General features: G+C 32.1%; 1 protein-coding gene across 2 annotated transcripts in view; it reads right to left on the bottom strand.

Annotated features, from left to right (window-relative positions):
• Positions 1-24,131, bottom strand: part of LOC142325021 (uncharacterized) — a 91,225-nt gene extending 67,094 nt beyond the window's left edge. The window contains exons 1-5 of one of the 2 annotated variants that reach the window (XM_075366270.1): positions 23,945-24,131; positions 14,873-15,287; positions 7,952-8,098; positions 3,435-3,749; positions 2,514-2,763 (exon numbers count right to left, since the gene is read on the bottom strand). In XM_075366270.1, coding sequence (XP_075222385.1) covers positions 2,514-2,763; positions 3,435-3,749; positions 7,952-8,098; positions 14,873-15,287; positions 23,945-24,093 — 1,276 coding nt within the window. In that variant the 5' untranslated portion in view covers positions 24,094-24,131. The remainder of the gene's footprint in view (positions 1-2,513; positions 2,764-3,434; positions 3,750-7,951; positions 8,099-14,872; positions 15,288-23,944) is intronic. The other variant, XM_075366271.1, reaches the window with a different exon arrangement.
• Positions 24,132-25,592: the final 1,461 nt, after the last annotated feature.

Genomic DNA, 25,592 nt, shown 5'->3' with positions numbered 1-25,592 from the left:
AATGACATACTGTTGGTAATGACCCATTACTCTGATTGTGATTAACAGTTCTAATCATTTCATTTTCATATTGACTACCTGCAATTTTTTTTAACACAAACAATTGAATTAAATTTAAAAAATAATTTTAACTGGAAAATACAAACTTTGCCAGTAAAAATGTATCAAAATGACAATTGTCTTAACTGTACAAAAAAACATCTGATATATATCAGAAATAAGAAAAATTTGTAATATTTTCAACTACTGCTTAGTATCTTAATAAAAATAGTATGAATTCTACTCATCAATTCACAGGAAATCTGTTATCAATACACTAGCAAAGATTTTACTACTAAAAACCTGGTAAATAATAGTAGCATCATTGCAAAGGAAGTGATACAAATAATTCACGACTAGCCATCATATTAAAACCAATATAAGAAATTTAAAAACACAAATTTTTTTAATTAACAATGGTTTGAAAAGACATTGATTTGATTAACGTCTCACACTGGTTGGCCATCTGGTTATAAAAATACAGTAAAATGAGTTAACAAAACCTGGATTTAATGGAATCCTATCCACAATGGAAAATTTCCCTGGTTCTATGAATTTTACCAAAGATATGATGTTAATTTTGTTAAAAGAAATGATGTCAACAGAAACGTTTTTTGAGAATTGTGTCAAATACTGTAATTTATGCAAAAAAAATACATATACCTATTTAATGCTAGACATAAAGTACACTACTAAATTTTTCCACAATATAAAATAGAATTATATACTGTACAGTAATATACATACTGTATAAAGTATTATTACTGTACTGCACTATGTTACAAATTACCCTGCATAAAAAAAATAAAAATTAGTCATGTTTGTAACTGATAAATTTGTATTTAACACTACATAAATGATTAAAATATCTCATCAATCATAATAAGCGACAACAGACAGAGTGCTAAAACCTTCTACAGGCGATGGCACAGTCATTGTTATTTTGGCTATTCACAGAAAACTAGCCTTTATAATTACTGCCCCGTGAATCATAACTTAACACACTCTCATCATTCCTTATTTTAAGTCGCAATTTTTATTTAAATTAATTATGTAATGCCATAACTTATCCATGTGTTGTTTTTGTCCATTACAACAGTCTTCTTTATTGTGGTGTGTGTGTGTGTGTGGGGGGGGTGCATTGGAAAAACCGCTCGTTATTGGGAAGGCTGATAAGCAGAGTATTTTAAAAACATTAATAAAGACAATCTTCCTGCAGTATGGAGATCCAACAAAAAATCATGGATGACACCGCATATTATGGACGAGTGTCTGCAAGGGTTTAATACAATAATAAAGCAGCAAAATAAACACATTCTCCTCTTTTTAGATAACGCCAAATTTCATCCGGATATTGCATTGAGTCATGTTAAATTAGCTTGGTTCCCAACAAATATGACAAGCTTTACCCGTCTTGGACCAGGGTGTAATTAGATGTCTCAAATTACACTACCGTAGATTTTTAATGAAATATTTGTTAGAAACTACTGAAACGGCACAATCAACTACTCAACTAACTAAATCTATACCAGTGCTCGACGCTATAATTTGGCTGTCGGAAGCATTTAAATGCGATCGGCAGAAGAGTCAACACTGCTTCTGAAAAGCAAACATTCAATTTCACATGACTACAGAAACGGACCTTACAATGACATTTGTTGACTTGCAGTTACTGAACCAGAGGGTCTTATGAAAATATAATTGCTTTAGATTTTGTTAACATGGACAACTTATTAGAGACAAAGGCTAATATAGAGAATATAGATGAATTTAATGACCACCAAGAGAAAACTAAGACAAAAGCAATTCCGATGACGAAGAACATAACAATAATGCTACAACAGTAACGAACAACACAAAAACTAGATCATATAGTGCAGCGTTATTCAAGCAATTAGAACTTCAGGAATTTTCACTTTCAGCAAATGATTCAATTGTTTAACACATGTAAAGACAGAATGTTGACAGAGAACAAAATAACTGAACATAAAAGTTCAGAAAAAACAAAAATAACCAATTTTTTTCTTATAATAAAGACTAAATAACAATGAACAGTAATAAGTACATCTAGGTTAATTTAAATTATGTTTACTTATTGAAGTATATAAGTTTAAGATACTGAAATTCGTTATTCTTCAAAATTATCAGTTCTTAAATTTAAGATTTTTTAAATTAAAATACGAAAATTGTTCTACAATCCAGTATACTGTTCTGTACATGCTAACATAAGAAAAAAATTTTGTGCTTACAAATTCACTAACAAACTACTGTACAATCCACTGCTGAAAATGAAATGGGGTTCTGGTTAAGTACACTACCCATTTTAATTGTACACTGCTAGTTTCATCCCTGTATTCACCAGAATCCTGTTTACAACGGAAAATATTTTCAGTCCTGCAAAATTCCGTTAACTCAGGTTTAACTACATATGCACAATAAAATTACAAATACTAGAAGTAGTAATATTAACATACCTGCTGTAGTAGTTGTACTAGTTTGAGCTGTGGATGACTGTGATGTACCACTAGCCTGGGCATCACCACTGTTACTGTCTCCATCTGGCTGAGACTGATTTGAATTAGAAGCATCACCAGATGCACCATCTCCGCTTCCTCCACTTCCAGGAGTTCCTGCTGTACCACCACCAGGTCCACTTCCTGCATTTGGTGTATTTCCACTATTACTGTTTGTATTCATACCAGCAGCCTGAGCCATGGCCTCAACCTGAAAATATAACATTTCAAGTTGATGAGAAGTCTTCTTTTCTTAAATAACTAGCTAGTACAGTATTGTCAATAATATAGTAAAGAATGATCTGATAAAATCCATTTGTTTTGCTATAATTTTTACCAACCATCTGACATTTCATTCATAAAAGTTAATTCTATTTTTAGTTCAGTAAATATACTAATTAGGTGAGGATAATTAACAAATATCAAATACAAATTCACACTCTTTTCAAATGTCAATTTGAATTTCTAAATTTTTTGAGATTTTGATGTAATCAACAATATTATACATTTACTATGCTATCTTATGGTTTGATACTTAAATATAATACAACTGAGAATTAAACAACTTGTAAGTAAACTTGTTACAATATAAAATAAAGGACTTAAAAAACTAAAATTAAGTATTTAAAATATTAAGAGCACAAATAACTAATCATTATTCATTCATACATTTCCTCCAGTAAAAGTTCCAACTTTATTCTAGGCAGCTGTCTAAAAGGTTTATACTCACAATCACAACAAAATTACCTGCTTATTTTTGAACCCAGAAAATTATTTTTTTTATATAAATTTAAGCATCTTAATGTCTTCACAAACTTACTTATGATACAAGTCGAAACCAATAAATTAAAAAAAAACAAAAAAAAAACCACTCATTATTACCTGCTCTTGTAGTAATATTTTGACATTGCCCTCTGGTTTAGTCCAAGTCGTTTCACGTGTCCTGGCATTATAATAATAAGATTTGCCCTCAGATGCTTTAGTCTCGACCCATATCTCTCCAGAAAAATCCACATTCATACCAGCACCAGGCCCACCAGGACCCATGGCACCTGGTGGAGGTATATTAGTAGGAGGTAAACCACCAGGAGGGGGCATATTAGGTGGTGGCATATTCATTCCAGGACCTCCAGGGCCAGGTCCTGGACCAGGCATACCTGATGGCCCATTCATGTTTGGTGGAGGCATACCTGCGCCCTGTTAAAGTAACAAAATTTTACATTCAAAATCCTTAATACTAAAATTAATCTTAATAGTTAAAAGAATGTTTTAAACTGTTATAAGTTTAAAAAAAAAGAAACACCATTATTTAACTCTTTGCATATAAGCAGAATATTATGCCACAGAATAATTAAAAATTCAGCAGGAATAATACTAACCAGTATTTTTAAACAGAAATAATTCCTATTCAATTATATAGTCTTTTTCTTCCTCCCTATTTCCATATGATTCAGACACACATCAAACTATAGGTAACATTAAAGAAACTGATTAAAACCAAATCTGTTCATGTGATATTCATGCAAGTATTAATAGTTTCTAATCCCACAAGATTTTTAATTATAAGATTAGTTGGTAGGCTATATTTTTCATCCTGTCCACAAATAGCATAAAGAAAAATTAAAATAAAACCATCAATGTTTTATTAACATACTGACCACTGGACTAGACATAGAAAAGGTGGTCCTGGTATAGATTATTACATTCATAATATACTCCATAATTCAGCAAATGGCATAATTCAGCGATTTCCTTTCAGGTTTTTTTTTTTGTCTTCAGTCATTTGACTGGTTTGATGCAGCTCTCCAAGATTCCCTATCTAGTGCTAGTCGTTTCATTTCAGTATACCCTCTACATCCTACATCCCCAACAATTTGTTTTACATACTCCAAACGTGGCCTGCCTACACAATTTTTCCCTTCTACCTGTCCTTCCAATATTAAAGCGACTATTCCAGGATGCCTTAGTATGTGGCCTATAAGTCTGTCTCTTCTTTTAACTATATTCTTCCAAATGCTTCTTTCTTCATCTATTTGCCGCAATACCTCTTCATTTGTCACTTTATCCACCCATCTGATTTTTAACATTCTCCTATAGCACCACATTTCAAAAGCTTCTAATCTTTTCTTCTCAGATACTCCGATTGTCCAAGTTTCACTTCCATATAAAGCGACACTCCAAACATACACTTTCAAAAATCTTTTCCTGACATTTAAATTCATTTTTGATGTAAACAAATTATATTTCTTACTGAAGGCTCGTTTAGCTTGTGCTATTCGGCATTTTATATCGCTCCTGCTTCGTCCATCTTTAGTAATTTTACTTCCCAAATAACAAAATTCTTCTACCTCCATAATCTTTTCTCCTCCTATTTTCACATTCAGTGGTCCATCTTTGTTATTTCTACTACATTTCATTACTTTTGTTTTGTTCTTGTTTATTTTCATGCGATAGTTCTTGCGTAGGACTTCATCTATGCCATTCATTGTTTCTTCTAAATCCTTTTTACTCTCGGCTAGAATTACTATATCATCAGCAAATCGTAGCATCTTTATCTTTTCACCTTGTACTGTTACTCCGAATCTAAATTGTTCTTTAATATCATTAACTGCTAGTTCCATGTAAAGATTAAAAAGTAACGGAGATAGGGAACATCCTTGTCGGACTCCCTTTCTTATTAGGGCTTCTTTCTTATGTTCTTCAATTGTTATTGTTGCTGTTTGGTTCCTGTACATGTTAGCAATTGTTCTTCTATCTCTGTATTTGAACCCTAATTTTTTTAAAATGCTGAACATTTTATTCCAATCTACGTTATCGAAAGCCTTTTCTAGGTCTATAAACGCCAAGTATGTTGGTTTGTTTTTCTTTAATCTTCCTTCTACTATTAATCTGAGGCCTAAAATTGCTTCCCTTGTCCCTATACTTTTCCTGAAACCAAATTGGTCTTCTCCTAACACTTCTTCCACTCTCCTCTCAATTCTTCTGTATAAAATTCTAGTTAAGATTTTTGATGCATGACTAGTTAAACTAATTGTTCTGTATTCTTCACATTTATCTGCCCCTGCTTTCTTTGGTATCATAACTATAACACTTTTTTTGAAGTCTGACGGAAATTCCCCTTTTTCATAAATATTACACACCAGTTTGTATAATCTATCAATCGCTTCCTCACCTGCACTGCGCAGTAATTCTACAGGTATTCCGTCTATTCCAGGAGCCTTTCTGCCATTTAAATCTTTTAATGCTCTCTTAAATTCAGATCTCAGTATTGTTTCTCCCATTTCATCCTCCTCAACTTCCTCTTCTTCCTCTATAACACCATTTTCTAATTCATTTCCTCCGTATAACTCTTCAATATATTCCACCCATCTATCGACTTTACCTTTCGTATTATATATTGGTGTACCATCTTTGTTTAACACATTATTAGATTTTAATTTATGTACCCCAAAATTTTCCTTAACTTTCCTGTATGCTCCGTCAATTTTACCAATGTTCATTTCTCTTTCCACTTCTGAACACTTTTCTTTAATCCACTCTTCTTTCGCCAGTTTGCATTTCCTATTTATAGCATTTCTTAATTGCCGATAGTTCCTTTTACTTTCTTCATCATTAGCATTCTTATATTTTCTACGTTCATCCATCAGCTGCAATATATTGTCTGAAACCCAAGGTTTTCTACCAGTTCTCTTTATTCCGCCTAAGTTTGCTTCAGCTGATTTAAGAATTTCCTTTTTAACATTCTCCCATTCTTCTTCTACATTTTCTACCATATCTTTTTTACTCAGACCTCTTGCGATGTCCTCCTCAAAAATCTTCTTTACCTCCTCTTCCTCAAGCTTCTCTAAATTCCACCGATTCATCTGACAACTTTTCTTCAGGTTTTTAAACCCCAATCTACATTTCATTATCACCAAATTATGGTCGCTATCAATGTCTGCTCCAGGGTAAGTTTTGCAGTCAACGAGTTGATTTCTAAATCTTTGCTTAACCATGATATAATCTATCTGATACCTTCCAGTATCGCCTGGCTTTTTCCAAGTGTATATTCTTCTATTATGATTTTTAAATTGGGTGTTTGCAATTACTAAATTATACTTCGTGCAAAATTCTATAAGTCGGTCCCCTCTTTCATTCCTTTTGCCCAGCCCGTATTCACCCACTATATTTCCTTCCTTGCCTTTTCCAATGCTTGCATTCCAATCTCCAACTATTATTAAATTTTCATCTCCCTTTACGTGTTTAATTGCTTCATCAATCTCTTCGTATACACACTCTACCTCATCATCATCATGGGCGCTTGTAGGCATATAAACGTTAACAATCGTTGTCGGTTTAGGTTTTGATTTTATCCTTATTACAATGATTCTATCGCTATGCGTTTTGAAATACTCCACTCTCCTCCCTATCTTCTTGTTCATCACGAAACCTACTCCTGCCTGCCCATTATTTGACGCTGAGTTAATTACTCTAAAATCACCTGACCAAAAGTCGCCTTCCTCTTCCCACCGAACCTCACTAATTCCTACTATATCCACATTCACCCTATCCATTTCCCTTTTTAAATTTTCTAGCCTACCAACCTTTTTTAAGCTTCTAACATTCCACGCTCCGACTCGTAGAATGTTATTTTTTAATTTTCTGGTGACCCCTTCCTTAGTAGTCCCCACCCGGAGATCCGAACGGGGGACTATTTTACCTCCGGAATATTTTACCAAGGAAATTTCACTCGATTACCTTTCAGGTAATCGAGTGAAATCCAGAATCAATATGGGAAATAATCCTATTTTTACTGAACATACACAGATATGTACAACTGAGAACAAGTTCTTTACAATAAGCCACTATTTCTGCAAGAGTACTACAACTCATAACAATTACCAGACAATAAAACACAATGATCACACACACCTGATGTGCGATCAAGAATTAATAAATGTGTTAATGAAAATAAAAAGTCAAAAAGATAAACATGACAACAGGATTCTAATCCTGCTTTAATTGCAAGATTTATAATAAATATTTAAGATAAACTATAATTACAGTGAGAAGTCCCACACTGCTTTAAAAGACTTCAAGGAAACAATTAATTTTAATGCAATGAAATATGTTACTAGTCACTACCAGAAAGTTAGGTTTCTTTCATTGAAAACAGCCTATCACAGGGATGATATAAATAGAATTCAAGGTTCTAAAATGTTAGTCACCAAGTAAATTTACAGTAAAAATCGTAAAGCAAAAATAACATCAAATAAAAATGTTAATCCACATTAAAAAATAAGAAAGTTAATTACAATCACTCAACACATTTTGTATCAAAAAGTAGTGAAGTAGCATATCGAACAGCATGTAAATCAAAGTATTAGTAACATGCAGAAGAAAAAACCTACTATACTAACCTGCATCAATGGCGGTGGCCCAGATCCATGACTAGGTGGTGGCCCACCAATTCCAGGAGGAGGCCCAAATGGACCTGGAGGAGGTGGCATTCCCATTGGACCACCTGGTCCACCTGGTGGGCCCATCATGTGTGGTGGAGGAGGGGGCTAAAATAAGCAAAAGTGATATTATTAAAACATATATGATGAAAATATATTTATGTTAAATTTCAGTTTTTAATTTAAAAGTTATAAATAATTCTATATTAAGGGTCTGTAAATTAGTACTGCTTATAATTATCAAACTACAACAAAACCAACAAGCAAGAATATTTAGTTTAATTAAACTAAAGAAACTTCAGAATACTTGAATGTTTTGTATGTATAAGCATCACTCTTAAACTATATTTTTGAGAAATAATATAGGTACATAGAACATATTCCAACAACTGAAGTGGTGCTGACTGGTAGCAACTTTAAGAAACACAATCCCATTTGATAAATCATGCCACTGTTAATTTTCAAGCCACAACAGTTGAAATAAGCACACACTAACCTCTCATCAAATTCTTAACAAAGTGAAAATGAAAGATCATGATGAAAATTGATTTTGTTTTGCTTTAAACTAAGTAAAACTTTCAGATATTTAAAATGCTTCAGTAAGCACTTGGGGAAGACTGAAGAAACAGATCACAATTCTACGATCATTTAATCTTCTTAAAAGAAACAGAAAATTGACCAATGAAGATCCCAGACCTGAACAAGCTTCTATGTCAACAAACAATAAGATTTAAATAGTTTGTGCTACGGTTCATAAAGATCGCCGCCACTAACTGTCTAAGAGATTGCTTGAGAGGTGATCACCAGCAAAAGATCATAATCTTTTTTTTTTGGAAAAAATAACCAGCATTGCATCTTTGTAGAACTCATGCCATTTCTGCTGACTGTTGATCAAAAAGAGATTTGCATTGACTAGAAAGGAGGCTTGGCTCATAATGAATTCATTTCATATGTCAGATAGTAAACAAGAAGTTCTTCATGGAAGTTTTACATCTAAGAGATGAAGTATGTGAAAATAGGCTTGAAATGTAGGAAAATCAAGAGCTGGGTATTGCAACATGATGACCCACTTCAACAAAAAAAAAACCCAACTTTTTTGAGACAAAGTGAGAGATAATCGTTATACTTCACTCACCCTACATTACAGACTAGATCCCAGCAAACTTTCTCCCAAATTGAAGGTTACCTCGTAATTTGGTTTTCAGAACAACAAAAAAATTAAGATTAAGATACAACAGCTGCACAGCATTCCTAAAATACAAGGTGATTCAAAGAAATGGGAAATTTTGAAAGTTGTGTTGGTAGCCGTGGGCGATTGGTACCACTTGATAAGTGGCGCCAGCCTCTCTAACCTAACCTGCCATTTAGTTGTCATGGATCCTTGGGAGTGGTGCGCAACGTGCATTTGCTATCAAAGCGTTTTACAAAAACAATGATAGTGTGGAGGGAACAAGTAGAGAATTTTGCAGTCATTTTAATCTGGACGGCACGACCGTGTTCCATCAGCACATGCAATTAATACATGGATATCTAATTTTGAGGAAACTGGTTCGGCAATGAAAAAGAAACCTCCAGGCCGTAAGCGAACCATCCATACACCACAGAATGTTCAAGCTTTACAAGATGCTGTCACACGAAGTCCACATCGGTCAATCTGTTGTCTCTCAGCATCTTTACAATTGCATAGTTTAAGTGTTTGAAGAATATTAGTGAAGGACTTGCAATACCATCCGTACAAGTTACAGATCGTCCATGAACTGAAACCGAACGATGCAGTCGTGCGAGCACAATTCTGTAATGTAATGCTTCAGAAGATAAATGATAACGAAGAGTTTGTTCACGAACTGTGGGTGTCAGACGATGCGCATTTCCACCTCAGTGGATTTGTTAACAAGCAAAATTTCAGATACTGGGCACAAGAAAATCCTACGCAGCTACACCAGCATCCGTTGCACAACCAGAAAGTGACCGTGTGGTGTGCCTATGTCATCTTACGGTGTTATAGGCCCTTATTTTTTTGAGGATGACAACGGTCTTGCTATTACAGTGACGTCGGCTCGTTATGTAGCTGTGCTTGAAACCTTTCTTGTGGAACAACAAAAGAGATTTCCACCAATTCTTAACACAGCCTGGTTTCAACAAGACGGAGCAATGTCACATACTGCACGAATATCGATGGCAGCTGTACACTGATTGTTTGGACAACGTGTCATTTCATGTAATGGTGACATTAGATGGCCTCCCAGATCGCCTGATCTCTCAGCTTGCGATTACTTTTTGTGGGGTCACCTGTGTTCCACAGTAGACCTGCTACAACGGAAGAACTGAAGTCAAAGATCCGGGAAGCAATTGTGGAAATTCCAGTTGAGATGTTACGTCAAACCATGAACAATTTAACGAAGAGACTTCGTGAGTGTTTATGTAGAAGAGGAGGTCACCTGCAAGATGTCATCTTTACAAAATAAACTAAAATGAATGTATCCTAAAATGGCAACATTTGTACAATTTACATGAAATAAAATTCATTTTCTAAAAAAATGTTTCATTAACGTTATTTAATTTTTTTAATTTCCCGTTTCTTTGAATCACCCTATACATTCCAAGAAACAATCCAAAAATGAAAGAAATAACAGAAGCAGCAGTACTACTTTAAAGAGGATAATCCTACATACAGTTATAAATACAACAATAAAGTTTTTAATACAAAAGTTTGGTCTTTTTTTAAAATACCTTATATACATTTTATTAAAGGTAGTTATAAAAATATGTAGGAAAACCATCAGACAGATTGACAGACAGTTTAACAGTAAAAATTAACACTAAAAATTACATAACCAAACAATTGAAGTGCCCAACTTCAAGGTGATGCTTGTTGTTAAGAAGTAGTTACAAGTAGAATAACACTATATTGACAAGAGAAGTACAATATATAATTGTCAGTTCAATCTGAAGCTTACATGAAACTGGTATGTTTCTTTATTCACCTTTGTAAAGCATGAAAATCATTCAGTAAGAATGAAAGTATCATTCTTACTGAATGATTTTTGTACAAGAAGATCAAATCTAGAAATATTTGTACAAAGGCTAATAATGAAATTATCAACATTTAAAAATTATTTTCCACACAAAATTCACATAAGTTTCTACAATTTTAAGAAAATTCAGTATTATTCAATTTCAGTTAGAAAATATAAACGTTTGCTAGGCTGACCAATACTGAAAATATATTGTATTATGTATAATTTTTACTGTTATATGCTGCAATTTTAAACTGTAGAATTGCACTAATAATAGAACTCAATACACAATGCTATTATATACAAGTTTCTTTGATTCCTATGTTGTAAGGTTTAAATTATTCACTATGTACAAAATAAATTAATTACCAATTTATTTTATTACAATTCCATAAATTTAAAAAACTGCAACCATCTTTACACATGTAAAAATGTGGACAATCCACAAACAGTAATGTACAAGTTGAAATAAAAAAAAAAAAGTTTTTTTTTAATCTAACTTAACCCCTTGTCTCCTCCTGGTCACTATATTAACCACTGGTAATCAATTTTTCAAATTCAAATTTCTCATGAACCATTTAACATAGAAAAAAGATTTTTATATGGATTTAATCATAACACATTAACTATGAGAAAATTCAATAAGCATAACACCCGTGTATAGTGTAGATATTTCACAAGGGAACACACAGTACCTTTTTTTCACTGACGTTATTTAAGTCGTAGTACTTTGATATTTTTTGGTTTATTTGATTCTTATATACATTAGCAGTTTGTTATCTTTTATATAATTGCTATGCAAACATAAATTCAACAGAATAACGAGTGAACGTGACTTTTATGAAAGGAAGCAATAATTTTAAATTATTTTTTTTTATACATTTGTGCACGTGCAACATATCAAATATTAACAAAAATTAACTTTTGTTAAACAATATAAATTATAACTCGTTAACATACCCTATTTTTTTCAGATATTTTGAATGAAAAACAATTCAGTAATAGCGAGATAAGCAAACCTTTACCGAAATCTCAATTTATTTAGTTACAATTTTCAGAAATCTAGTTTTTTTATTTTTTTATTTATATAATCAGTTTTTATCGGATATAAATAAATTTTACGTCAAATTAACCATAAAAGTCTATAGCTTATATAAATATAAAAAAACATAGGTCACAAGATCATTAAAAAAAAAAAATCAAAAACTAAAAAAAAATTGTAATTTTTTTTATACCATATTTGTGAGTGCGCAACATAATAAAATATTAATGAAAATTAATTTCTGTTGAACAATATAAATTAAAAACTCATTGTTAACATACCCTAATTTTTTCAGATTTTTTTGGATGAAAAGCAATTCAGTAATAATGAGATAAACAAACGTTTACAGAAATCTCAATTCGCACGCAAAATAAAGCGGGAGGTTAAGGGTTAAGACAGGTTTTTTATCTTACTTTTTTACCTACATAGGAAAAAAAAGATAAAAAAAATTAACAAAATAGTAGTTCAGCAGTTAAAAGAAAAAAAAAACATTCTTCTTGAGAAAGATACATGAAAAAGATTTTCTCTATAAAAGCTGAAGAAGAAATTAAATAAAAAATGTTAATTTTGCAAACTGATTGTTATTTTATAAGCATATCCTAACATTACTCAGATCTGAATACTTGTGGGTAGCAAAAAATCTCCAAAGTATTTCAAACTTTAATGAGAACTTCACAGGACCTATATACTACACATGTTACATAGTGAAGGCTTATTTATGGTGAAAGACCAGCAATTATGGTATTACTACAAGGGGTCAATAAACAGCATAAAATACTTCTTCAGAAGTCAATAAAAAGAAATTATTCAATAATAAAACCCACACTGTTTACACAAGTTTAAAACAAACACTTACCTTGAAATCTAACCCAATAATTATCACTTAAAATAAAATGTAATTTAAATAACTAAGGCAACAAAATTAATTTTGGAGTTTTATTTCCAATAAGTACTTTTATTAATAGCTAATGGATCAGAGCTGTTGATGGCTTTTCCCACATAACCCTTGCAATGTTATACAATTATACCGTCATTTGACTAACGCCTGGAAGGCTTTGGCATAGAAAGATTTGTATGTACATCTAAACTATTCAACAACTTTTTTCCCCTGGGACAAATGATGCAGTAAAGCTCAGCCCAGGGAAGTGTCCTTCAAACTCAAACAAACCTCTAGTTCGGCTTGCTGGTTGGATCTTTTGTGATCAATGCCTGCCTCATACTGTCAGGGAGGGGTTAACCAGGCTCGACCACATCATTCCTGGACCCCACCCTCCCAAGGATCAGAACTCGGTCTGTAGATTTTCTCACTTGCCTCTACTACTAGGGAGGGGGAACCAGGCGTGATTATGTCATTCCCAGGCATTCAATAACCACCTGCTTCACTAAACCATCACTGTGAAGATGCTAATTTCTGAGGAATTCTTTTAGGGATACAAACAGGTGCAGCATCAACTGGTGATGCATCACTTGGCGCTAAGTGCAGACAATAAAGGGTATGTTGTAATAATTCCCAGCTGCCTTACTATAATGTTTGCACTGTGCATTAAGTGGTGACATCTTGCATTGCCCTGCAGAAATGCAGAACAACCTTTGTGGTCAAACCACATCAATTTTTGTGTAGACTCTTATGCACATCATACAGAAAACAAAAATAATATTCACTGTTGATAATGACACCATGGGGCAAAAAATCCACATAAATAATCCTATGTTTGTCGCAGAAGACAATCATTTTACCAACTGACACAACTGTTCAAAATTCTTTTGTGGTGACGAGTCTGCGTGCTTCCTTCCACTGCTTTCTGGCTTTTTGATTCTGGAGCGAATTGGTGAGCCCGTTTCATCACATGTGATGATGCAATCCAGGAAATACTGGCCTTCCTTGTCATAGTGATCCTTCAATTCATTGCAGACTTCAATTCTTCTGTGTCAATCAAATACAGCAGAAAGCTATTTTTGAACCCACTCACATTTCAGATCAGCAAATGATCATGAATTACTGTTTACTGTTCCTAACAAAAGATTACACACTTTGGCAATTTCATGACAAGTGAACAATTGTCAATGGTAAGCTGTTCAACATGCTGAATGTTCCCAAGAATGAATGCTGTGGGCTGGATTACACCATGACTAAGATTGTCAGCGACAGTCATATGGCCATCTTTAAAGCACTTGCTCCACCCTGAATTCAGTTTTAAACCTATTAAAAAAAGAAGTCCTGGAATGACTAATGTCTATCATACACACAAGGGTACATGAAAATGTGATACTGAATTGTTAACTGTAAGGTCACTATTTGAGTTGTCAGGACTGTTATGACATCAATTTGTTCAGAATCAATTCCATGAAGCACTTTATAAAAATTAGGATTGCTGTAAAGTTACACGATTAGAATTTGGTTCACTTTTTACTTCAGCAACATAATACAGTACCATCAGCTCACACTAGACAGGAAAAATGCAATGTTAGTGTTTGGTGAATTTGGGAATGGAAGAATGAGTATATGAAAGGTTCACATCTATAGAGTGTTATCTTTAAGAAAGACTTTTACATACACAATGCAAGACAAACAACATAGTCTTACCCTTTTTGACAGCCATATAATATAAAAAATAGAGTATAAATTTCAAGTACATTTTCATTTAAAACACCCATTCCCATACTTCACCTTAAATAAAATGACCAGGATTAAGACTAGTAAAAACACTATTGTTTTAAGATTAATTTTAAAAATAAATAAAACAAACTATAACTAACAAAAAAATAAAATTTTTTTCTAGAATATGAATGACTTCAGTAATTCCAAAAATCCCTTTTACTTACCATGCCACCACCTGGTGGTGGAGGGCCCATCATGTGTGGTGGTGGGGGTGGACCGCCACTATGCATTCCACCAGGAGGAGGAGGACCCATAGGACCCCAATTTGGATCATATGGGGGTGGACCACCTCTAAACCCACGAGGGCCACGGGGACCTCCAGGACCAAAATGAGGGCCAGGTGGACCACCACGGAAGCCTGGCGGACCTCTGGGTCCAAAGCCACGTCCTCTAAATCTTGGGCCATGAGGTCCTCCTTGACCTTGACCATGAGGACCATGTCCCTGTGGACCTCCATGATCATTATCACCTCGCCTGTTGTCACCACCTACTCCTCCACCTCCTCCTCTACCACCACCCCCACCTCTATGACCAAAATCCATGTGCTGATTATTACTGTTACGATTACCTCGACCACCTCTGTAAACATAATAAAAAAGCAATAAGCTATAATAATATAATCTAAGATAAATAATACATTTACTATACAAGGAAACTACAACAAATATTAACTTAAATCTTGAGACTAGCATCTTAACAATTCTGAGATCCTTATAAATTCACTGCTGAATGATTACAAGAAAATAGAAGCTATAAAAGAAAAGCTCACAAAAAAATTGTAATAGTTATTAAACGTTATCCAGTATGTTCATACTTGGATAAAAAATAATACTGTACAACTGTAATTGACCAACGAAATAAGAGAATAAAATTACTGTACTAAAATGAAATAAAAAAATAATTTAAGCTACATATAATCAGAGAAGCTACAGTATACAAAACAATCAAAACACATGTACAAAAAATGTAAAAACCAAAATAAAAAATCTAATATGAATATGTAAGATTTATTTATACATAGATGGTTTAAAATAGCTGTCTATTTTACTTTGGATCGCTCCTAGTAGATATTTTTTTCAATAAGCATCTGCACATGTGATATTAATAACACCTTCTGGTAACCCTTTTTGTAAGAAATATTGCTTTAATTTTTTAACCTCTTCTGTTGCTTCCTTTCTCGTGGTGATAAATCTGGGTCCATCATCACCAGAGTCATTTTGTTTTGATTTAATCAAGTCTAAGGCAGCAACAAGATCACAGATGTCAGTAGATAAGTCATCTGAACTGAGAGCATCATCAATACTCTTTTTTAGTTTCCAAACTGATAAGTTCTTTCAATTCACTTTGTTCCACAGAATTTTTATTTGGTCAGTAAGATCTTCAATGTCGGAATTGAAGTTAGTTTGTGTAGGTTTAGTTTGTAATAGTAACCTGCTTTATTGCCATACAATTTCATAAAACTGCAACACACTATGCTTTTACAAAGCTCATCATGTCAGTAACTTCATTCATTGTTGACAATAAGTACTGCAAAATCTTTTTTCTGTACTGAATTTTAAAGTTCTGAATGACCCCCCTCAACAAGCAGTTGACATACTGCAGTATTATTTGGATGAAGAAAATTTTACATTTTCTAGGCTAACATTAGGATGGGATTTTGTATTCTCTAAGAATAGTAGGTAAGACCTTCTGATCTTGCCTTCCCATTCTACTATCAAAACTTAACTAATCTATCATTATGTCCCATCATCCACAATTTTTTATTTGAATACCATTCAATTTCTAATGAATTTTGTTTACGCCCTTAAAACACATGGCTTTGGCCATTATTAACAGTTTTTCAAATTCACCTGACATATTCACAACCAAAATAAGTCAGCCTTTCTTTGATTTTCCCCTGTACATTTTCCTCATTCAAGACATTGTTTTACTGGGCAAAGACTGGGAAAAAAACCAGTCTCATCACAATTAAAAATGTTTCTTTCATAACTTGTGCATATTTCATTTAAATTTTCCTTTCATTCTGACAATAAATTCTCATCTACAATCCCAGACATTTTACCAAAAATATTTTTAAATGAAATGTTATGTCTAATTCAGAATTTATGTAAACAACCCCCTGATCCTTTAAATTCATCATAACCTAGCTCTTAAGCAATTTCTAGGGCTTTATCACATACCAAAGTTACAGAGACCAGAATTTTATAAGCATGAGCCCTGCAAAACCACTCGTAAGTCAAATTGTCAATTGCTAGGCCTGGTATTTTAGGAAATGCACGTTTGGTTAACTGATTGTCATATTCAGTCCATGACTTCGGGATATCAAATTTTGCTTTTTAAGATATTACTTATTTAAATTTTCCCAACATCAAAACATTTTGCCATATGACGCACACTGAGTTTCTCTTATTTGTAGACATTCATAACTGCTACTTTTTCTTTTAATGTCAAGCTTTTACCTTTTTGAAACATTTTGAATTGCTGTAACAATGGTTGTAACAATTTTTATAAAATACACAAAATTGTGCGTACAGTAAACAAACATATGTATAAAAAATGTACTGCAATAAAAAGTATACCATAACAAAAATATTACAAGTGTTCAATTTACAGTATACATTTGCACAGTAATTGATGCAAATCACGCTAGATGATGAACTGATTGAAATCATAACATCAGCATCTAGGCGGGAAGTAAACAAATTAATAACAACAGATAAACAAATTAGTCATGCTGATTATAAAATAAAACAAGAATAATTACAACTTTTATTCCTGCTGTCTGTTTTTCAGAATTGATTGAATAATTTTTATAGGTAAATTAAATATACTTTTCAATAACGCGTCCATTATTGAGAAGTACTTCATCCATTAATACCACTATAAAACTGCTGGGAAATCTAAAAGCCTCCAGTATTACAAGGAGTCCATTACTGGGAAGTGTCTGTTAAGGGAAGTTTCACTGTATAAAATATTTCAACTGCTATAAACTTTTCAAGTGGCTTGATAAGAAGTAGCATCTAAAGATTAAAATCCAACAGATGCATATTATAGATTTTGATAATAAAAGCCACTATTATCCTAGGACTGGATGTCTTAATTTTATCCATCTGGCTGGATAATCTGAATACATCATGGGTTGGGTTTTTATTTCAAGAAAACAATAGAATATCGACAGTTTCTTTAAATATTTACTCCAAAAAATCTTTGTCTGCTGCATTAATCAATGAAAAAATGGCTGTAGGTCTGAAAAGTACTTAAAAAAAATTAAATGGATAACAGCAGTTTATGTGAGGTTCTGAGTTTCCAAAGGATTTACCTAATTTTTGGTACCCCTTTTTTTAACAGTTTTTGGTACTTAAATGTTCATAAATGATACCTTAGATTATGTAAAAGACTATCAACGAATATTTAAGTAATATAGGTATTTAGTACCCAAATTCCAAATTTAAGACAAGATCTACAATTGAGTTTACTTAAAGCTACATTTCATCCATAACCCTAATTTCCCCACTACTTAAATCATTTTACATAATCTACCTCAGATTATGTAAAAGACTATCAACGAATATTTAAGTAATATAGGTATTTAGTACCCAAATTCCAAATTTAAGACAAGATCTACAATTGAGTTTACTTAAAGCTACATTTCATCCATAACCCTAATTTCCCCACTACTTAAATCACTCCCCATTTTGAATATGTTATACAATTTTTTTAAAGCTAAAGTCAGCCTCAAAATCATAAAAAGTTTAACTGGTTCAACCTCTTTTTTTCTACAATCAAGTAACTGCTCACATCCCTCTTTGAATCCATTCAAGTAGTAGCCTGTTACTAACTGCCTAGTTCAGGAAAATGGCTTATACTATGGCTTCATAGTACAAAACCTAACTTAAAATGGCAAATATGGCTTATATTTACTGATGCTGCAGAGCAGCACAGGTCCCCTGTGCATCAGTAAATAAATTAACTTAAGTTATAATAAATAATTTACCCATATAATTCACAAGACTTCCTTTCAGACAACATTAGCTATGTGTCGATCCTTAGTTTCATCTCCAATTTCATATTTTTAAAAGATTTTACACTTGATAGGCCAATGTACAATTATCCACAGCTAAAAAGTGGTAAACTGGTAAAAACTGGAGTAGATTCCTACCCGATCCACAGTTTGTCATTGTGCCTTGTTGGTGGTCATGCAAAGTGCTAGACATGTAGGAAATTGTCTTTGTTTAAAACAAAATGAGGAAGTAGTATCAGACGGCATCAAATTCGAGGCAGAAGTACCCATTGTCTAACATTAACACTGTTATAATTTCCTCGTCCAACTGCTGTCAAATATTTTTCTGACTATCAGTCTTGGTCCATTCAACAATCCCTGTACTGGATTTAAATTTCTCAGCAATATTAAAATGTTACCTTTTTTAAAATCAACAAGTACAAATAACTCATCTCGAGGCTATTTAAAAATTCAGCGGGAAACTATAACAGTTCACTTTCTTCTGTTATCAATATATTCACACTCATATAAGTTCTCGATTCTCCTAGAATAAGATCAGAGTCCTTTCTATTGAATTCATCACAACACTAATTTTTTGGTGCAAGAATTGTAACTGTTAAAAGATTTGAAGTACCTGGGAAAGAGAAAAAATATCTGCCATACATTTTACAAAAAAATATCTGTGTTCGAAATTTGGGAGGTAGGCAAGTCAATCAAATTTTCATCATTGAACTGGTATTTACAATTTTTAAGAGGAAGTTCACATTCATCTGCCTTGGATCACTTATTTTTAGTAAGTTAACACTTTGAAAAGTGGCCATAAGGACAAAAATTTAATAGATTTCTGAAGAGTAGCAGCTGTTTATGCATAATCAACATTTATCAAATATCTCCTCCTCACATAGTAATCATCCCAAATGGCATATCAGTACTCATTAAATCTTTCAATAAGCAATTTATGCACATCAAAGAATGCTTATTTGCCATAGGTGCTTATTACCAGATGATCAACTTAACAGAACAAATTACATCACCTTCATTACTGTTTACCTTTAAACGCCTGACACAAACAGAATGTTCATGTAAATTTAATGGTGCTTTGAAGCAACTACAAACTGTATGACCGTGAGGGAACAACATTGCAGCAATTTCGGTTCACATTACAGAAGTAACTTGCTGTCCTAACAGAACGCAGCTAAGGATTAAATACTAATAAACAAAATATTTTTCTTAACCAGAACCATCTAAGAAATACACACTGCATCATCATTTTTCTGAATCAAGATGAGAATTTCTTCAATTATGGCACATTGTTCTGGATTTACATTAATCATCGTCTGAGTTAGATCAGATCCACAGTTTTAATTTCTTCTCTATTCTCAATATTCATAATTTGTGGTAATGATACATGTATGGCAAATAAATCAAAAGATGAAAGAGAGAAACTATGAAATTTCAGTGTTTTTGAAATATTTTGAAGAGCTAATTAGTAGGCTTTTTCGATGGTATTAGTTATGCAAAAATGTTTAGACATTGGTTGAAAATCTACATACAACCTTTGTATCACATGTATATACATTGTTACAATTAAGGTGATACAGTTGCTACGTTTTCCTCAGTATTTAAACCAATTAGAGAGCATATATATTTATTTTGTAGGCTTTCTTATTGGTTAATTTAATTAACGTTCCCTCAAAACCTTTTTAGGAATTAAATGATTGAAGTTGATGTGGGCTCATTTGTTGGCAATTGTGATGAGTAGTTTAAGACCCAAATGAATTCTTTATCTTAATTAGTTTCAGAGATATCTTGTTTCGAATGCTACCACTGAGGTAAGGCTTTGAATATGAGAAAAGCTATGATCTCTTAAAACTCCTCTCATAATTGAGTGAGTGTAGTCAGTGCATGCTACTTACTGTGGCCTGATGTGTAATGAGTGTTTTTAAGACCCCAACAAAGTCTGTCACTAAATTATTTACACAGTAGTTGTAGAAAAACTACATATTTTTTTACTTTGTCTACCAAATCTTTTTAATAAATAGATTCCTCAGCAAGAATTATCCAACTCTTTTTATGACTACTGTTCCTGCACTTGAAAAAAAAACACGATTTTCTACTGCATCTTGTATTACATTTGCTACACCTATCTGGTATGTATCGGTGGCATGCCACTTAACCTAAAAGGAAAAAACAGCCTACAGCAAAACCAATCTATGCCTATCCCTAAAAGCTCCCCTAGATACATGCCACTCACTAAACCATGATTGTAAGTATCACATTCAGCTGCCTACCATCAAATGCATTCACTTGCACCCTAGTAGTACCAATCTGATGAATGCAGCAACAGCTGTGGTAGCACAGTAGTAGGCTGCAGATTAGGCTTCTGTTACTCAAGACATAAAATGTTACTGAATCTTATTCAGTAGCTGTTGTTCATCCACACCCAGCCAACTAAAAGCCCACCACATACTTAATTATGCTTGCACAAGCAATGCACAAATCAATCAATCCTAAGCTGTTCCTGCATTTAATAAGGTTTTGATGAGAGCAATAAATTTCTGTTCAAAGTAGATTTAAACAATGTGGCTCACTTTAAATCAGAGTTTTTCCAAATTATTTTTTGAACTGCCTGCAGATACCCAAATATGTGAAAAAATAGAATGCTCTTGCACAAATAAATTAAAATGTTATCAAAAATTATGTAATACATTTCTAAAAATATCTTATTTTGATATTTTGTATTTTTTTAAAGAATTAATTATTTTTGAATAATTAAATGAAAATTGCTTGCAGTAACTATACAGAAATTCAATAATAAAGTATTCTAACACATTTAAATTTTGAAAAAAAAATTTTATACTGAAAATTTTATCACACTGTTTTCATTTGGTTGTAGTAGTAAATAATAATGGTAGTATTAATAACCTAGTAGTAAGTATGTAGGATTAAAAAAAATCTGAGAAGTCCTATAAAAAAAAAGAAATACTACATAATAAAGGAGAATCCCTTTGTTGTTTTATGAATATACACTGTAGTGGTGTCTTCAAGAGTCTGCATGCAGAAAGCCATTGCCCCAAACACACATTTTGTGACCACGTGCCTAGGCAAATCATTCTGTAATTTCACTTAGGAAAACGTGATTGAGTAAAAGGTTAATACAAAATTCTTTGTCAAACTCAGGAAACTATGGCACAAATCACTGAAATGATCCAACAGACTTTTACTAACAAAGAAGGGTATTTGAAGAGTGACACTCACCCTTCAATAATAGTAAAATGTCAAAAGAAGACGAAGTGTTGTACCAAAATTTGGTACTCTGTGAAATAATCTTATTGTTATAAATTGAAGCTTAAGCTGAAGGTTCAATGTGTTAAAACCATACGGGAAAAATAGTATGAGTCAGAGGTACTTAAAGTGTATAACATTTAGACCATTCCAATGAGAGAAACACACAAGCAATATAACTTAACCATCCACAAGATGACAATTTCAAAATAAATAACTCCTAATTTAGACAGGGTAATTTTTTTAATAGACCCAGTTTTCCACAATTTTTTTATCACATCATGTATGAATTTAAGCTTTTTTTGTATTTTATCATTTGACTGGTTTGATGAAGCTCTCCAAGATTCTGTAACTAGTAACAGTCAGTTTTTTTATGATTAGAAATTTTCAGAAAGCAGACTTAAAGAAGCAAAGTACATGGGTAAAAAAAAGAGATCTGCTAAATGAAACTAGATGTTTCAGTACCAATGACAATATTCAAAGTGAATTAAATTGAAATGGAACAAGTGAATGAAACAATATCCATTCTTTCCAATATTGTGTTACCGCTATTAGCAAACACCTTTCATACTTATATAATATCTCATATAATCAACAGAAAGTACCAACTTACATTAAAACCTAATTCTATAATTTTAGAAGTGAAGGCACTGCTATAGATTTCTGATCCTTTTTAACATTCATATATTTGTTCAGTTTATCATCAAAATATTTCAAACTTTTATAAATGATAATATAGCTATAATCAATACAGGACGATTTTCTAATAAACTTAATCTATAATAGCTGACCTTACTATTTTATTAAACAACTAAGCTTTATCAGAAATCTTAGATCAAGAAATAAAATAAATGAAACTTTTCATAGAACATGTTGAATTATTTGACGTCACTTCCAACTGCACTTGACAACAAAGCAGATATGATGGTGTAGCTGACAATTAGAAAAACTAATTATATAAAAAATTTAAATGATATAAACACAAACACCTTTCAAACACGATCATCAGCATCTCCCTAAGGAAATCCATAATCAGTTTTAAATTTGTTATTCAAAATTCTTTTTCAAATTAGGTTTTATAAACAAGCATTTACAAAGTTAAATGTGATATTTAATTAGAATCACATAAATAAAATAAGAATAAATACTAATACAACACTCATCTCTATTCACAACTGGCATTTAGGCTATAAAAAATATCAACACTAATGCACTAAAGTAATTTTTTCTTGTTTTCTACATCAAAATTAAAAAATACATTAAATAACGGCAAGTAAATTCTTAAAATATCTTGCTTTTTTATTGATTTGAATTTTGTGATCAATGGCAATTTTTTGTTGGAAGCAATAATGTCATTGTTTTAAATTCTACTAGATATAAAATGTTTTAAACTGAAATAGAAAGATCAATTTTCGTGTTAGACGTAAAAAAAAATCAGCAATAGGATCTAAAAAGACATATATCCCCTTTAAATATCAATCATATAATTGTGCTATTAGCACACAGTAGTAGAAGCCATTGTCAGTTAGGCCATTAAATATAAATAGGTAACATTTAATCGTAAAAAAATCAAGTAAATTTTTGTTAAAAAATAAAAAAAGGCCATATTCACAAAACATAAGAATAGAGTACTGGTCGTTTAATTAGCAACTAGGTAGATAATAAAAGCAGACACAAAATATTGTTAATTCGAAACACGAAATGTATTCTATCTCCCGGGTTGCAATTTTTTAACCGAAAACTACGATAAACAATGAAACAATAACACATTCAGCACATTAACATATGTTATTTCTTATAAAAATCATGATAAAACCATTGAAATCAAGATCAATGCTTAATTAAAATGAAGAAATTCATCACTAAAATAACATAAATTGTCAAATAAACAAACTGTACCGCAGTTTAGGTCGGGGCTGAAAAAGATACACATTACTAAAATATAGTTTACCTGAACATCATTCCACTACGGCCTCTACCCTTTGACATCGGTCTAAAATCATCATAATCATCATCATCATCACCATCCATTAGACTATCAGGTCTATCGTTATCAAAATCATTTCTAGGAGAACCACCATCGTCCATGGTATTCGCCATTTTACTTGTTAACAAGTTCAGCGGAACTCTACGTTACACGGATTCTTTCAAAACATACGCTAGAAAAAAAATCAGAAAATAATATTTTCTTAACTAAATAAGATACATATTTCTAATTTATTTCACAAGAATTTTGTTTTAAATTCAAATAAATTATTTAATCAAATATATATATATATATATATCTTTTTTAATTATTTTAAAATCGTTTATATTTATAAATATGTTTGATTATCCGTATTAACTTTAAATTACGGGGGGCCTAACTAAAACTTTTTCTAATTTTTTTTGTTTTTTTCCTTTGTCACGCCAGCAGTGAGAATGTGATTTATTGTTCCAATAAGACTATAACACGCTACGCGATTATGGTGGCAGAAGATAGTAATCGTTAGGAAAAGTCGAATATTTCAGCGGGTTATTTGATAATTGTAAAAGACAAATTTTCCGTATATATTTGAATTGGTTATTGAGGATTAGTTGCTGCGAGTAGGTAGATCATCCCTTTTACTTCCTCGTACGAAGTAAAGGAAGTATTGTAATCGCGAAAAATTTCAACGGAAATATCCACTTTGAGCATACCTGAAACCATTTTTACTAGTTCTGCATGATGTCGTACATATGTGTCTCGCATAACTCAAAAACGATTAAATTTTTTATTTAGGATTGTTATAACGACTAGTTGTGCAGCTCCGCTTTTGATTGCAATCGACTGGGCCAAAAATGTGTATACAGTCTGACCTCTAAACGAAGCGGGATTTCAATTTTGAAACATTTAGATTTTGAACTGCAGTAATAAGCCCTTGTTAAGAGCTTTTCAACGATATATCATACGTGGTACTTATTTCACTTGTTCCAGAGTTATAGCCAAATAAAATTTTAAGTAATGAAGTATTTTGATCTTACAAGGGGAAGGCATATTGGTTTGAATCCGACTTCATATACGTATATTTTTTTAACTTTTTTTTTAAATTTAAATATATTGATTTATTAATAATTATTAACCTCTGATTGAAAATAAAATTTTAACAATAAATAATAATTCAATAATAACAATATGAAAAAAAAAATTAGAAATTATTAGTGAAATAAAATTTTATGTACTTTAAATTTTTATTCAAAAATTTTTACAATTGAAAGTTAATAATTATTAATAAATAAATATATTTAAATTTAAAAAAAAAAGTTGAAAAAAATATTTGTATATGAAGTCAGATTCAAACCGATGTGTGCATGGTTATGGATCCGACACGTTCTCACTTACACCAGATATCTAGTCGAGCAACATGAAACAAAATTAATATACAAACTAATATAAAATTCTAAGGAAATTTTTAAGATCATTTTTCTTGAGTATATGGTTCAAACCAGTCTCCTGAAGCGTGAGCCTTCCTCTCATTAGCTACAGTAGTATGGATCTTAGGTGCCTTATGCTGATTTAACTTTTAATAGAAAAAGATCACTACAGTTATTTTCTTTCAGAATTATAAATAATTTGCTTA

Source organism: Lycorma delicatula, chromosome 5 (assembly GCF_047948215.1).
Source record: "Lycorma delicatula isolate Av1 chromosome 5, ASM4794821v1, whole genome shotgun sequence".
NCBI classification, from domain to species: Eukaryota; Metazoa; Arthropoda; class Insecta; order Hemiptera; family Fulgoridae; genus Lycorma; species Lycorma delicatula.
Note: the sequence above shows the minus strand (reverse complement) of the source record. Positions and strands in the feature narration are given on the sequence as shown.